The 16,272-nt window shown below is 43.4% G+C and overlaps 1 protein-coding gene across 1 annotated transcript in view; it reads left to right on the top strand.

Moving 5' to 3' along the window:
- The window catches only part of xpo4 (exportin 4), a 54,793-nt gene extending 41,250 nt beyond the window's left edge, over positions 1-13,543 (top strand). The window contains exons 13-24 of the mRNA XM_040034659.1: positions 623-800; positions 4,445-4,604; positions 4,762-4,931; positions 5,247-5,421; positions 6,776-6,982; positions 8,320-8,406; positions 8,812-8,992; positions 9,088-9,209; positions 9,307-9,437; positions 9,868-9,985; positions 10,101-10,193; positions 11,875-13,543. Of these exons, the coding sequence (XP_039890593.1) occupies positions 623-800; positions 4,445-4,604; positions 4,762-4,931; positions 5,247-5,421; positions 6,776-6,982; positions 8,320-8,406; positions 8,812-8,992; positions 9,088-9,209; positions 9,307-9,437; positions 9,868-9,985; positions 10,101-10,193; positions 11,875-12,072 (1,820 nt within the window). The 3' untranslated portion in view covers positions 12,073-13,543. The remainder of the gene's footprint in view (positions 1-622; positions 801-4,444; positions 4,605-4,761; positions 4,932-5,246; positions 5,422-6,775; positions 6,983-8,319; positions 8,407-8,811; positions 8,993-9,087; positions 9,210-9,306; positions 9,438-9,867; positions 9,986-10,100; positions 10,194-11,874) is intronic.
- The last annotated feature ends 2,729 nt before the right edge of the window (positions 13,544-16,272 follow it).

Genomic DNA, 16,272 nt, shown 5'->3' on the forward strand with positions numbered 1-16,272 from the left:
TTATAATATTAATTTTAATTAAATTAATTAATTGTTTAGCTTGCATTTTGACACCTTTAGTTTAGCTTTAGGGTCGTAACCAACACCATAAGCACATTTTAAGACCCCAGTCATTTGATTAATGAAGGTGACTGCCTTATAAGGCGACCTATTTCAGTGCACCTATTAGCTAAAGCAGCTACAGCGTAAGTCGGGTATATAAAAATGTATTCCCTGTACTGTTAGCATCAAGGAAGAATGAGTTGAAGAGACCAAAATGGTATTCTTGTGTCAGGTTGTAAACATGTTTTTTTTTTTTCTGTGGTAAAGTTAAAACATTTAACATGGGAGTCTATGGGGCTGACACAATAAATAATCATTTATTTTTTTGTTATAATTTCATCAGAAGGTTCATTAAACACTCCATCTTTAAAAAAATTGAATGTTCTGGCAAATATATCACAGTCCAACCTTTAACAGTCTAAGAGCAAAAAATGTTCCAGTTACAAACATAGAAGACTGGAAATGAAACAAAAGCCAAAGTTAGAGCTTAAACTGTTCATTTTTCTTCACTTCACTTTTACCCTCATAGTAAAATGAGCAGGCTTCAACGTGGCTACCTGTACCTGTCTGTGCTCTTTAGGTTATCTACTAGCAGACGATCCTCAGGGTGAAACCCCGCTGATCCCCTCAGAGGTGATGGAGTTCTCCATCAAACACTCAACAGAGGTGGATATCAATACAACGCTGCAGATCCTCGGCTCACCGGGAGAAAAGGCCTCGTCCATACCGGGCTGCAACCGCACAGACTCTGTGATCAGGTATTGTGCTCTGTTTATTTCATGTTTGTTTGCTTTTTGTTTTGTTTTTTTGTCATGGCCTTCACATTTTTTTTTCAGATGTTATTAAAAATTTAAGTATCTTAAGTTGTGCTGTGGTACGCTGTTACTTGCTCTTCTGGCTTAGCTGTTGAGACAACAATCTGTTTAAGGTTCCAGCAGCTGTCTGAGAGTTTTGTCGTTGTGTCTTCAGATGTCAGCAGAAGTAGTTACCCAGTAGTCGGGGACCCACACATGTTAAAACCATTTTTCTGAGTAGCTGAGATGCTTAAATCTCACTTTCTTTGCTGTTTTCAAAGGTTAGAATTTGCAGCTCCAGACTGTAGAAACGTTGAATCTTTGTTTGCATTGTGCTTTTTGTTGCATTTTGACTGCTGGTTTATAATTCTGATATCACATCTTTGGACTCATACAGATTAAACTGTGTGTTGAGTCTAAGCCTCCCTCTCTACGTGCAGTTTCCTCACTGCCGGGAGTTAGTTGGACGCAAAGTTTGTCACCGTTATTGTCCCATAAATCTAAAGGTGGGCTCGTTTCTTTGCATTCACTCAGGTCTGAATGTGGAGCTGTAAAAACACAGGAACACGTACTGTGGTAATACGATAGTTTAATGTTGGGCGGTCCAGACAAACTCTTTTAAATATAAATGCACATGTATGACAAAACATGCATCAGTGTAATTCACAAATATTTGAGTTTTTACTGAGGGTGGCTGATGTTTCCAGCTTTTTTTCTTTTACGACGGCAGCACCTCATTCATTTTTTCTAGTTTCTGTGTCGCACTGTTGTTACTCTGGGATTGTTGTACATTAGTGCAAAATGTTGGTGCTAAAAATACACCAGCAGATAATTAAATACGCTCAAGCATGCAAAGTATAGCTCTAGGTGCTGTTACCGGATAGGATTTATTTTTTAGCATCTATTAGCTGTGCAGCTTGCAGTGTTGGGAGCCTTGGGCTGCTCGGAGGCTTTATCATTGCACTGGATGCTCGTCTGTTTAAAGGCATTCGTGTGTGTGTGTGTGTGTGTGTGTGTAATCACAGTGACGACAATAGACATTCACAGCAGCCACTGATATTGTCTGTTGAAGGTCATGGTGCTGTTGTCTTTTCTAGATTGTTCATTGTGTATAAGTGTGTGTGTGGTGGATTGCAGATATGAGTGGCTGATGGCATCAGGTTTCCCAATAGCGAGCGGGCGACCCCAGCCCCATAAATGTCAGCGTGGTTTTGTTTTCTGCAAACAATGTGAAACTGTGCACTGTCCTCCTGTAAGCTGCTATAAGCCCTCTGTCTCTCTGTCCTTTTGTTTTTGTGTGTGTGTGTGTGTGTGTGTGTGGGGGGGGGGGGGGGGGGGGGACTGGGAAGCTTACTCTTTAACACATGGGCAGCAAGAGGATCATCAGCTGATTTTGCTGTAGCGGTGGGGTATAATTTCGTTGCTAACAATAAAATCAATGGCCAGGCATTAAATATGCCTGTGCACAGGGTATAAGTATAAAGTGTCTACACAGTCTCTCCATAGTCTCCTTGTTGCATTTTAATTCCTCCAGAGCTGTATATTCAACATTCAACATCTCAAAATGGAGAGAAATAAACATATTGAACACACTGAACATGCTGAACCATGTTAAACGGTTACAAGCATGATGTTCTCCGTGGTTTCTCGAGACCTTTTCACATCTGTCACTTCTGCTCAGTGTATGAAAAGCACAGCGTGCCAGTGGTGGACCTGCCAATAGCTAGGTTTCATTTGACGTAGACGTGACGTCGACGTAAAGCGCGAAATTTGACTGGCGGTCGGAAGTGAAAAAGATAAGCGCAAAATCACAGACAGACAGTACGCAAAATGCCTATGTCCTGTTGTGTTTACGGATGCTCCAGTAGGTCGACCCGAGAAACTGATAAACGGTATTTTAGGGTACCAAAAATAGCCCAACGAAGAGGAGAAAAATGGAAAATTCTAACCGAAAAACGTAGGAAAAAATGGATTTTAAATTTACGTTTACAGTCGGGAGGAGCAGAGTCTGCCAATGCCCGTGTCTGCAGCGACCACTTCGTCAGAGGTAATGTTATGTTTGCAAACGAACTTATTAGCATTAGGTTGTCGTTAAATTCTCGTTTACTTAGTGCTTTTAAGTTAGTAGTCTAATATTGACTTGATTGGGACTATAGGCTGCCCAAGTGCTTTGGATGACGAAGAGTCGGAGGACTGGGCTCCGACGGTCAATCTCGGCTACGAACGAAAACCCAGATCGGAATCAGTTCTCAAACGAGAGAAAAGAATGAAGCTTAAGGCAGAACAGCATCAATGTGCAGAGGCGATTTTGGATATGCAACAGACGGCTGAGAGCCCGGATTTGAGCCTAGTGACAGTGGAGAACCCCGAACTGCAGCTTCCAGCTGAGAATCCACAACCAGAAGACTTCAGTGTGAATGAGACATTCACTTCTCCATCCTCCTTTGCAATTACCCAAGTCTTCAGAGGTGTCTCGTTAGACCTCTGAGAATGGTTTACCTTGAAACAAACAACTGTCACTCTAACGAAGTCCTAAGGATGTGGCATGTTTGTTGACGTTAAAGCCGCTACCGCTAACTGTTAGCGTGTTTAAGATAAAGCAATATAAGAACAAACACTCACCCTTGCAAACACCAAACTGTATCCATCACGGAGACGTTTTGTTCCAAGGTTGTGGACCCACCCGCTGACAAAAAAATTGTACGCCTCCAGACTCTTGAAAGCTTTCATTTGCTGCCTAGTGTAGTAAGAAGTCTGGAGGACCAAGTAGTTGGTGATATCCACAGCCTCGATAGTAGGCAAATCCTTTACTTCTGTGGTGTATTCGGACATTTTCAAAGAATACGGATCACGTCCGATATATCTCTCCCGAGAAACGGGGTCTAAAGTTGCACAATAGCTGCTCTCCTGACTCTCCACAGTGTCCTCCATGTTTACTTCCGCCCTCCACTCAAAAATCGCGCTGCCTCCGCACGTCATCAGAACCACGTGACCGCAACCCAACTATTCTGGTAATCAATGGCAAATGCCAGTCTGCTTATATGCTATCGGGTATTGGGCACAGGACTCATTAGAGCAGTGGTTCCCAAACTTTTTTCGCTGGGCCCCCCTTTGTTTTACAGAAAAATGTTCGTGCCCCCCCTGCAATGGCTCTGCGCCCCCCCCTAGGGGGCGGGCCCCACACTTTAGGAAGGTCTGCATTAGAGGGTTTCAGGCCCTCAGGCCACCCTCATGAAGTCTTTTTCTGATTGTTTGATCAGAGACATTCGCAACAGTGTCATGCAGAAGGTCAATTTTTTGGCTCTGGCAGTGCTCGTTCTGTTCCTTCTTGGAACTTCTACGGCCCTGTCCAGCTCTCCTGAGTAACTTCCTGTCTCCTGGAATGTCCCCCATGCTTTTGATACTGTCCTGGGGAAAACAGCAAACCTCCTGGTAATGGCGGATGTTGATATGCCATCCTGGTGGAGCTGGACTACCTGTGCAACCTGTGTAGGGTGCTTTTGTGTGACAAATATACCTCTAGGTGATGTTAATGGATAGGATTTGTAAAAACAAAACAAAAAAAAAGATGGCGGTGAAGCTCTAAATCAAACTTCCTTTACCTTCAGGTTGCTGTCAGCGGTGTTGAGGACGTCAGAAGTGGAGTCCAGGGCAACCAGAGCGAATCTGACGGAGCTTTTGAGCCCACAAATGGGGAAGGACATCGTGTGGTTCCTCAGACGATGGGCTAAGACGTATCTGCTCGTGGACGAGAAGCTCTATGGGCAGGTATAAGGCTGAGCTAACCGATCGCTTCATCAATCAGATCTTTTCTACACTGTCGCTGTAATACACATTTTTGCACCAGTTGGTATTTTTCTCCAATAATGGCCATAAAGCAGGCAGTCGTCTTCTATCCAGCTCATCCTTTTCTACCCTTCCTCAGATCAGCATCCCCCTCAGCACAGCGTTTGGTGCCGACACAGAGGGGGCCCAGTGGATTGTGGGATATCTCCTGGAAAAGGTGATCAACAACCTGACCGTGTGGAGCTCAGAGGCTGAGCTAGCCAACGACACCGTGGAGCTGCTGGTGACGCTGGTAGAGAAGCGGGAGAGGTAAGAACATGTTACTCTTTGATAGACAAATAATGTTTTCAGGTAATCGGAAATAAACGTTCAGTATTTAAACTGAATGTTTAGATGACCTTCCCATTCCCCAATGACACATTTGTTACACATAATATAACCACATATAATTTAACCATGAGCATGTTTGCTTGCTTTTCAAAAATATTAAATCTCCCTTCACATCTTGTGTTGATAAATGCAGATTTTTATAAGAAAATCAATTCTTTTCTCTGGTTAGCACTGGGCAGGAGTCACAGTGGATCGTCAGACTCTAACAGACCCGTTGCCTCCCTCTCCATTCAGGGCAAACATCGTGGTGCAGTGTGAGAGCTGGTGGAACCTGGCGAAGCAATTTGCCAGCCGCAGCCCACCTCTCCACTTGCTGTCCAGCTCCGTGCAGAGGACTCTGATGAAGGCTCTGGTCCTGGGAGGCTTTGCACAAATGGACTCTGATGCCAAGCAGCAGTACTGGGCTGAGGTGTGCTGATACGTGTAGAAGTACTTAAGTGATTTACTGATTAATGATTGTTTAGTAGTAGTGGTTGCACTGGAGGGGGGGAAGCAAAGTAAATGAAGTCTTAGTACAGTGAAACAGGAGAATTAGCAGAAGAGTAAAATGTAAAAGGCTGTGACATTTTGGTAATGAGCGGCGTTGCTAAGAAGCAGTCAGTGTGTGTCTCTGTGCATCGGATAATTGTTTCAAGTGCTTGTGACGCATTAAGTTGTTTTCCCGTATAAAGTGGGTTTGATCTGTTTGTTTGCAGCCTGCTTCTCTAACTACTTCTCGTCTTGCACAGTTTTATCTTTTTGTAGCATCGTCTGTCAAATCTAGCAAGCCAAAGCTTTTTGCAATTCTTTTTAACATCACAGCTCTAAAAATCACAAAAAATCCTTTCAAAAAAATATCAAATTATTTAGTCCTGTTTAGAGATGAGGAGCTGCACAGAGTTCAGTGAGCTATGAGGATTAGGACAGATGGATGAAGTCGATAATATTCCTGCGTTTAGTCTTTCTCCCGTGTGTATAACATGATCCTCGCCGTGATCCTGGAGGTCCTTTTCTTAATAAGCTGACAGTAGTAAACGGGGGTGCAAAGCCACAATGACTCCAAAGTAATTATGGTGAGTGTAGGAGTGAGGTCGCAGCTGTCGGTCTGTACAGCTGTTCTGTCTGAAGTCAGATCGCTCTGTGTTTGGAAGTAGAGCGAAGCACCTGACAACTGATCAAACACGGCTTTGGTTGATCTCTACTGTAGTGATGTTTGTTTACATGGACAGAAAATTCTCTTTTATCCTACTTGTTCAAGTCACTTTGTTTGATTGAGTTCAGACAAACCCTTTAAAGGGTTACAAGGAGGGTCTTGAATATCCTCCATGCAGTTACACCATCACCAGTCTGAAACATCACAGCAGAAATTGAGACTCATCACCAAATTTGGTGAGCCTGACATTACATCAACAAGGCATATGTGCCCAGAGAATTTCCTCTTTTTTTGTGGATCATCTTCTGTAAATCCAGAGACTGTTTTGTTGGGAAAATCCAGCTAGGTCAGCAGTTTCTCAAATGCTCCAACAAGCACGTCGGACTCCAACAGCCATGCCATGTTCAAAGTCACATAAACCACCTTTCATCCCCATTCTCGGTTGAACTTAAGAAGGTTATTTTGCCAGTATCTGCAAGTGCAATGGGTTGCTGCGCTTTTTGCTAACAAGCAACAGTTGAACAGTTGTGCCTAATTAAGTGGCCAGTGATTCTATATTATAGTCAAATACATTGTACTCTGTAGCTCTAATGCATTGTCTCGCCATCTGACCTTCTGTCTGTCGTTGCAGGTGCTTCACCCGCTCCAGCAGCGTTTTCTTAACCTCATCAACCAAGAGAACTTTGCTCAGATCAGCCAAGAAGAAGCTGTCAAACAGGAAATCGTCGCTACGTTGGAGGCGTTGTGTGGCATCGCAGAGGCGACGCAGATCGACAACGTGGCCTCGCTCTTCTCTTTCCTCATGGACTTCCTGTCCAGCTGCATTGGCCTCATGGAGGTAACAGAATCTAACCCTGTAGATATAGAGATTGAAAATGTGACGTCATTCAGGGGTAAACCGCAAAGGATTCTGGGAACTCGTGGCAAGAGGTACTAGCGCACGCAGGCTTTCAATTGAAATCAGTCACACAGCGATAAAAAGAAACACAAAAATGTCAAGAAGCTGTTGTATTATTAACTGCTATAGCCGGTCGCATGACAGCCACGGGAAGCCGACGGGTAAAGAGATCGGTTGTTATCGGATTACGTCGTTGAAGAGAAATTGTTCGAGCCATGTTTCCGAAGTAAAAAGAGGCGATGGATGGTCTGGATTGCAGACCAAATATAACGTCCCAGTACACTCCAGCTCACAGGTTAGTCTGCTCCAAGCAAAACACTGACAAAGGTCAGAGTTTTCTAGTAGTTAAAACGTCATTTTTCTTAACATGCTTGTAACCTATATCACCAATTAAGTCTGGCGCTGAACAAAAAATTGTCGCGCTATGCTCCTTTATTTATTGTGCATAAAAAGTGAATTGTCCTGACACAATATTGCGTTTTGCTTCTGTTATTATGGTACATTGACAAAAACATATACTTTTATTCACAGGATAAAACAGTTGTTTTGTATCACTAATTGCCCAGTACGATTACAGCATACAATATTATTGTCACTGCTACATTTCTGTGATGCGAACCAGAAATTATTTCTACTGGTAATTAATTACCGTTGAGCTCAAAGGTCCTATTAATAAACGGTTAACGAATGTGTATCTATGACGACGATTTGTGAGACTGGTAAACTTATGATACGTACGATGGTCTTTCGTTCTACACGGTGCATTTCAAGGTCCTGTACCCATCCGTCGGTAAACTGTACCTGGGCTTGTTGCAGTGACCTGAAGTTACTAAACTTCATGAGTGTATGCACTCACTCCAAGAACCGTATAATTATAAATCTGAGCGTGGTGAAAGTTGGGCAGCACGCTAACGTCTTTTGTCCACTCTGTGTGCTCGTAAGGGTCTGACCCTTTCACTCCTTTGATTTTTTCCTCGTATCTTTTCTTTAACTTTTCGTTGAGTCTGTCTTTGTACGGACCGGCATTGTTCTCCTTCGTTTTGTACATAACTTTTTTGGGGGGCAAAGAAAAAGCAAGAATTTATTGGAACCGGAGAATGAAGGTTTGCGGTGCTGTAAATGCTTGCATTTGATGCGGTACTTGGATTGTTTTGCCACGAGTTCCCAGCATGCAATGCGCAAAAGTCACGTGGTCTGTCAATCTCTATTGAGCTGAATTAAAACCTGAATCTGATCTGACAACACCTTTTTTTTTTTTTTTTTCTTTTGTCACCCAGGTTTACAGTAACACACCGGAAACAATCAACCTCATCATTGAGGTTTTTGTGGAAGTGGCTCACAAACAGATCTGTTACCTGGGAGAGGTGAGAGACGTTTCCACTGTGTTACCTGCAGACAAGGCTTTAAAGTATAAAATGCTGGTGGTTTTCCATCTCGCATAGAAACAAACTCCAACTGTATGTCCAAGACTCACTTAATATATTTCTGAAGAAGAAAAAACTGCACTGACAACCAAACATAGGATTTTCAATTTGACACCATCTAACGCAAATCTTGGATCACTTTGAAACTTGGTGACTCTGACCTCAAGACTAAGGTCAGAGGTCTATTTTCCTGAAGATTTTGTAAACACAATCACTTGAGAAAGATGTCACCTAGGGTTTTCAAATTGATACCATAGAGGCATCGACTGGGGGGCTGTAGGTTAGCATTTTTATCGTCATGGAAGCACAGATGTAATAGTGGTCACTTGTGTACTCCTGATTCAGACCAAGTCCATGAAGCTGTACGAGGCGTGCCTAACGCTGCTGCAGGTCTACTCCAAAAACAACCAGAGCAGGAAGCGAAGCGATGCCACGGCCGAGGAGGACCAGTACCAGGACCTGCTGCTCATCATGGAGCTGCTCACAAACCTGCTCTCCAAAGAGTTCATCGACTTCAGCGACACAGGTGAGGTTTTTAAAAAAATAGATTTTGCGTATTTTTCCTCTTAAAAAGAAGACGTTGCTAAAGTTTAAACTTGACCAAGTGGCTGTGCGTTCTAGATGATGTGTTTCGAAATCAAGACCAGGGAACACCAGCATCCAATCGAACAGTATCCGCTGCAGATGTTGTTCTCTATGGTGTCAATATAGTTCTTCCGCTCATGTCTCAGGACCTGCTCAAGGTAAAACATAATCACGGATGTCTCTTTATATATTGATATAATATCATGTCTGTGACATATGTGAGCTCACGCTGATCCTGTTCTCGTTATTTTCCAGTTCCCCTCTTTGTGTAACCAGTACTACAAACTCATCACCTTCATCTGTGAGATCTTTCCAGAAAAGATCCCACAGCTGCCAGAAGACCTCTTCAAGAGCCTCATGTTCTCCCTGGAGCTGGGAATGACCTCGTATCCTCTTGCTGTGCCAGCAGTATTGATTGTTATGGTGGGATTTATGAGAGAATATCCAGTATCTGTAGAATATCCACATATTGGCTGTAGAGGTGGGCGGATTGATCCAAATATCGATAGCATTGATCTCAACGCTGGTGTTGATATCGGTTTGATACTAGTAGAATAGGATCAATCCTTTTTCTATCCTTTAAGTTCAGTATGTAGCCTGCATAATTACATAATTACATAGAACTGTTGACATAGATGTTGTCTGGAATACGGCAACAATCTTTCTAAATACTCAGAAGGCCACACCACGGGAGATTTGTTCTTTTCTTGCACTTAGAATCGTTTTCCTGTTTGCCTGCTGCAGCTGTGGACGAGCCTGTCGACAGGCAAAAATGATTTTGTCAAAATAGTTTGTGCTCCTTAACATCTGTTTCAGGATGAGTTCTGAAATCAGCCAGCTGTGTTTGGAGGCTCTGTCTCCTCTGGCTGAACAGTGCGCTAAAAACCAGGAGAAGGACTCTCCTCTCTTTATCGCCACCCGTCATTTCCTCAAGGTACGATACGCACTTCATGTTGTCATGACAGCAATACAATAAAACTTTTATAAAGGAAGAAAGGGGGGGGAGTACTAATAAGTAAACAAATGCACACCGTCCTCTGTGCACTCAGTTGGTGTTTGACATGCTGGTCCTGCAAAAACACAACACAGAGATGACCGTGGCGGCAGGAGAAGCCCTCTACACACTCGTGTGCCTGCACCAGGTGAGTAACACACAGTGAGTGCAGCTCAGTGAAAATCTTTTTTCCCTCCCTCTCTTGTTCTGTGCAACAAATGAAGGCTTTTAAGATGCTGAAGGTCTTTCTTTTTGAAGGTTCCCAGGCTCTGCTTTTGTTCAGCTTCTAAATTGGAATTTCTTTCCTAAGCAGCATTTTAAAATGTGGGCTTCATCAAATACAGAAGTGCTTCAGGCTGAAACCCACAACTGTGCCGTTATAAACAGACTTTTACTCAGTGGCAAAAATGTGTTGATTACTGGACATAAAGCTTTTTGTTTTTTTTCCTCCTTTTTTGTGCGCTTTTAGCAAATGATTGAAACAAGCTGGCTTTCTGTTTCTGCCTTACAGTTAAATGTGACGGCACATTTTTAAAAGTAACAACTGTATATGTAAGAAAATCCCTTTACTGGGACCTGAGTTGCTCCTGGCGTGCAGGCACAGTTTCATAAATGACACAAGAAGCCCTCTAGTGGCTAGTTTGCAAAAACACAGCTGCACAAAAACTTGACCAGTTTTGTGATGTGTGAGTAGTTATTCTTTCAACCAGAGCTATTACATCAGGCATAAGTGGTTGAAAGATATGCAGATTCCAACTATGTATTTATTTATATACTTATAATACTGACTTTTAGCGTATAGTGACAACTAAACAAACATACACAAATGCAGTTAAAAGGCCACATGACATTAATACCCAAAGATAAAACATTTTGGATGTTATTTTCATGACAGTAAACAACTAATATTCATTAAATCTATTTTCTGAATATCCATCCATCCATCTTCTTGCGTTTATCCGGGGCCGTGTCGCGGGGGCAGCAGCCTAAGCAGAAAAGCCCAGACCTCCCTCTCCCCGGCCACCACCTCCAGCTTGTCCAGTGAAACACCAAGCGGTTCCCAGGCCAGCCGAGAGATATAACCTCTCCAGCGTGTCCTGGGTCTGCCCCGGGGCCTCCTCCCGGTGGGACATGCCCTGGAAGCATCCTTGTCAGATGCCCAAACCACCTCATCTGGCTACTTTCAATATGGAGGAGCAGCGGCTCTACTCTGAGCCTCTCCCAGATGGCTGAACTTCTCACCCTATCTCTAAGGGAGAGGCCAGCCACCCTTTGGAGGAAGCTCATTTCTGCCGCTTGTATCTGCGATCTTGTTCTTTCGGTCACTACGCACAGCTCATGACCATAGGTGAGGGTAGAGATGTAGATCGACCGGTAAATTGAGAGCTTCGCTTTTACACTCCGTTCTCTCTTCAGCACGAAGGACCGGTACAGCGTCCGTCGTCTGTCGATCTCCTACTCCCCTCTCCCGTCACTCGTGAGCAAGACCCCGAGATACTTGAACTCCTCCACTTCTTTTCTCATTAAATCCTCTGCAAACTACTAGTGTTCATTTTTATAAAATAATGAATACTTTATTTAAAAGTTGGGAAATTTTACAGAATTGCAAGCAGAGATAACGACATGTGACTATGACGTGTATGCTGCAGTGGATTACACTGTAAACTGGAACATTGAATCTTGTGTATGTTTTGTTCTTTTTAACAATATAAATTATAAAATTAAAACAATGTTTCAATTTATTATAATGAAAGAGGGATAATACTATCTGCTTTAACCCTTGCCTTCGTTTGACACGAATCTGATGCTACATTGGTTTTCCATGTCAGGCGGAGTACTCGGAGCTGGTTGAGACCCTGCTGTCCTCTCAGAGAGACGCCATAATCTACCAGCGGTTAGCCGACGCCTTCAACAAGCTGACAGCCAGCAGCACGCCACCCACCATGGACCGCAAGCAGAAGGTTGCCTTCCTCAAAAGCCTGGAGGAGTTTGTAGCCAACGTCGGCGGCCTGCTCTGCGTGAAATAACCACTGGAAAACCAAACCGGCCTCTAATCATCGTCGTTCTGAAAAGCAACCAATCAAAGACGCCCCCTGCTTCATCCCTGAGAACTATGGGTAGAAGGGACGGCTGAAAGCCTCGGAGGACCTCTCTGGCAGCTGGGGCGGGTTGATCTCATGCCTGAATGTTTACCCTGTTTTCACCTCCTTGGATGTCTCTCCCCCCCCCTCCCCTCTCCCCCTTTTCCTTTCCTACTGTTACACCCGCCTGCCCAGCACGATCAGCAGACGCGATGAAGAGGAGGAGGAGCTAATTGTGGAGACTAAACTGCTGAGCAGATGGACTCAGAGGTTCATGTTAGACTGAAGCAACTGAGCACGGACTGTCAAGCAGCAGCCGATGATTGCTTTTGTCCTCCCTTTCCACCTCCTCCTGCTCCTCCTCCCCCTCCTCATGTGCCTGGATCTTTCTGGAGCGCGCGCACACACACACACACACACACACACACACACACACACACACACACACACACACACACACACACACACACAGGAACATAGAGAGCGACACTAAGGGCAAAACAAGTTGCTGTTCTTCAGGTTTTGTATGCAGTTAGAGGCATTAGAGGGGCCAACCCACCCTAGTTCAAATACACACACACACACACACACACACACACACACACACACACACACACGTCACCCCAGTCCTTCCCAGAGTGCCTTTGTTCTGCCGATTGTTCTCTATGTGTGTCTGTGTGTTATAAGGAGAGAGAATCATGCCATACGAAAAATGACAACCAGTAAGGACCGTGCCTGCCAAAAACCTAAGAAGACATACAAAGCATGAGGTGTGGCCGGCTGTCTCTGAGGCTGCTGATGCACTCGGAACAGGAGGACATTTGTTTGTTGGGAACGTCAGAAAACCAAATTGAGATTGTGTTTGACTAAAGGGTGTAAATATCTATAAATAATGTTTTCAAGGCTGATACCCTTCAGAAATGTACGTTACGGGAATTAAAGATGACGGAAATGTTTTTATACACCAGTAAAAGGCAGGCAGAGATGTAAGAGTTCAACAATGTATGAATTCAGCTAAAGAGGGAGCAATTTTCTCGCTGTTGACCTTTGCTGTTTGATATAGTTTTGTTTTTCCCTTCTTATTTGGATTGTAGTTTATATTGTGGCCCCCTTGCCTCTGGACACGTGAAGGCCAGAGACAGATGGCGCCTTGAAAGTTTAGCAGGATGATTTTATTAGTATTTTTCTACAGCAGCACCTCCACCCGATCACTCTTCAACACACACACTGGATATTACAGAGACTGTTGGAGTTGAAGGACAGCAATAACAAACCAAATAAAAAGGATCAGAGCCACTTGCTGAAGCATTATGTTGGAGACAGAACCCTCCTCGTTCACAGTCCTATCCCTGTTATTGTAGATGGCTGTTTTGTTAATGAAGTGTAAAGTGTACATAAACGTATTGTATAAAACGTCCTGGCTTCTGTACTTTCTTTGACATGTGCGCTGGCTGTAGTAAACTGTTGATTTGTCGATTGTTCTACAGCAGACCTTTGAGTCTGCAGACTGTGAAGGCAGATACGTTTCAAGACATCCTGATCAGTCTTTGTTTTTTGTGAACCTTTAAAAGATTATGGAAAGATTTTCATTAAAGGAAATGATCAGAAGTGGAGGATCGCCCAATCTAGAAGTGATCTGGATCCAGGAATCTTTGGAAGGATTCTTTACAAATGTTAGAAAAGACTAAATTGGTCTTTACAAATACGTATCCGACTGAGTTAGTATTAATGTTGTCAAGAAAGCATCTCTTTCTGGATCCTGGGAATCAGTTAATGGGTGGTTTTAGCTTTAGCAAGAGTATGGAAGTGCTTACAATCTCAAAAGGTTTTATTTCAGAAACAGAGTAGAAAGTAGAAATCTTTCTATATTTACAGCTTATTTTGAATTGTTACACTATAAATGTTGTGGTTTGTAGTGAGCTTCGCATTTTATTATAGCTGGAACCAACCAGTAGAGAATTTCAGGGGTAAATGTTTGATGGGGGTTCAAAATTTAGGAATATTCAAAATTGAGAATATTTGGGGTCTTGTAGATGTGTGTGTACATACCCAGCAACTCTGTTAACCTGCGAAGAGAGCTCATGGATTGTTTCCAGCTTACCGTAAAGACGACCCAGGACTACACACCACCATCTGCTGTGATGCTGTTCTGCTACAGGTGCTGCAGACAGCTCAGAAGATCATAAACAATGGCGTGGAAGTCATTCTGCTGGACAAATTGTGTGATAACAAATTAAAAAGTGCTCTGCTTATTATGTTCTGTTTAAATTTAAAACAAAAACACAGAACAACATTTGCACTGAATGATGAAGTTCCACAGGGTTCTGTCCTGGGACCAATTCTAATTACTTTATATTTATCCCTAAGCAGTGTTGGGAAAGTTACTTTTAAAATGTATTCCATTACAGAATACAGAATACATGCCCCAAAATGTATTCTGTAACGTATTCCGTTACGTTACTCAATGACAGTAACGTATTCTGAATACTTTGGATTACTTAATATATTATCATGCTTTTTACAACAACGTTAATGTACTATTGCTGTGTGATTTACAGTGTTGGGGAGTAACGGAATACATGTACCGCCGTTACGTATTTAAAATACAAAATACGAGTAACTGTATTCCGTTACAGTTACCGTTTAAAAAGGTGGTATTCAGAATACAGTTACTTTGTTGAAATAAATGGATTACACTGCGGTACTTTCCTGTTTCATTTTGTCGCGGGTCAGGACTGTTTGGTTTTGTTTGACAGCTACGTTCTGTTGTTCCAGGCGGCAGCGTTACGGTTACCATGGTTACAGGGCGACGCTCTCTCTCTCTCTCTCTCTCTGCGACTGTGTGTTTCCTGGGTGAGAGAGCGCCTTTTCGTTGTTGTTGTTGTTGTGCTAAGCTAACAGGCAGAATGCTACAAGCATAGCTCTAAAGAATGTAGCATCATGGGCAGTGTAGTCCGTGTTGCAGGGAGAATGGACTGCCATACACGTTATGGGTCTGTGAGCGCGAGGAGGGAGAAAAAGGGGAGTGGAAAGGTATGAGTTGTCATCGAGGAAAAACGGGAGCTGGAAGCATGTAAATATAATAATAACCACTGTAGCCAAGAAGAGTGCCTGACGAGCCCAGTTGTAAGTAAGCTATTAAGACTCGACTGTACACCGTGTTCGTGTTTTCCTCCGAAACAATAAGTTCCGTTGGAGCAGCCTTTCAACGCCTCTCTCTGTCTCTCGCAAGAAAAGTTGACCCACACAACAAAGTAAAGCTATTTTTCGGCTATGAGCCCGACAGGGACCCCGCCGTATTAGTTAGAGGTCCCTTTACTACAGTTCGGAGTCGCGGACCTTCAGTAATAGTAATAAATCACACAGCAATAGTACATTCACGTTGTTGTAAAAAGCATGATAATATATTAAGTAATCCAAAGTATTCAGAATACGTTACTGTCATTGAGTAATGTAACGGAATACGTTACAGAATACATTTTGGGGCATGTATTCTGTATTGGAATACATTTTAAAAGTAACCTTCCCAACACTGGTGATTTATTACTATTACTGAAGGTCCGCGACTCCGAACTGTAGTAAAGGGACCTCTGACTAATACGGCGGGGTCCCTGTCCCGCTCGTAGCCGAAAAATAGCTTTACTTTGTTGTGTGGGTCAACTTTTCTTGCGAGAGACAGAGAGAGGCGTTGAAAGGCTGCTCCAACGGAACTTATTGTTTCGGAGGAAAACACGAACACGGTGTACAGTCGAGTCTTAATAGCTTACTTACAACTGGGCTCGTCAGGCACTCTTCTTGGCTGCAGTGGTTATTATTATATTTACATGCTTCCAGCTCCCGTTTTTGCTCGATGACAACTCGTACCTTTCCACTCCCCTTTTTCTCACTCCTCGCGCTCACAGACACATAACGTGTATGGCAGTCCATTCTCCCAGCAACACGGACTACACTGCCCATGATGCTACATTCTTTAGAGCTATGCTTGTAGCATTCTGCCTGTTAGCTTAGCACAACAACAACAACAACGAAAAGGCGCTCTCTCACCCAGGAAACACACAGTCGCAGAGAGAGAGAGAGCGTCGCCCTGTAACCATGGTAACCGTAACGCTGCCGCCTGGAACAACAGAACGTAGCTGTCAAACAAAA

Source organism: Simochromis diagramma, unplaced genomic scaffold, assembly GCF_900408965.1.
Source record: "Simochromis diagramma unplaced genomic scaffold, fSimDia1.1 OVJJ01000091.1, whole genome shotgun sequence".
NCBI classification, from domain to species: Eukaryota; Metazoa; Chordata; class Actinopteri; order Cichliformes; family Cichlidae; genus Simochromis; species Simochromis diagramma.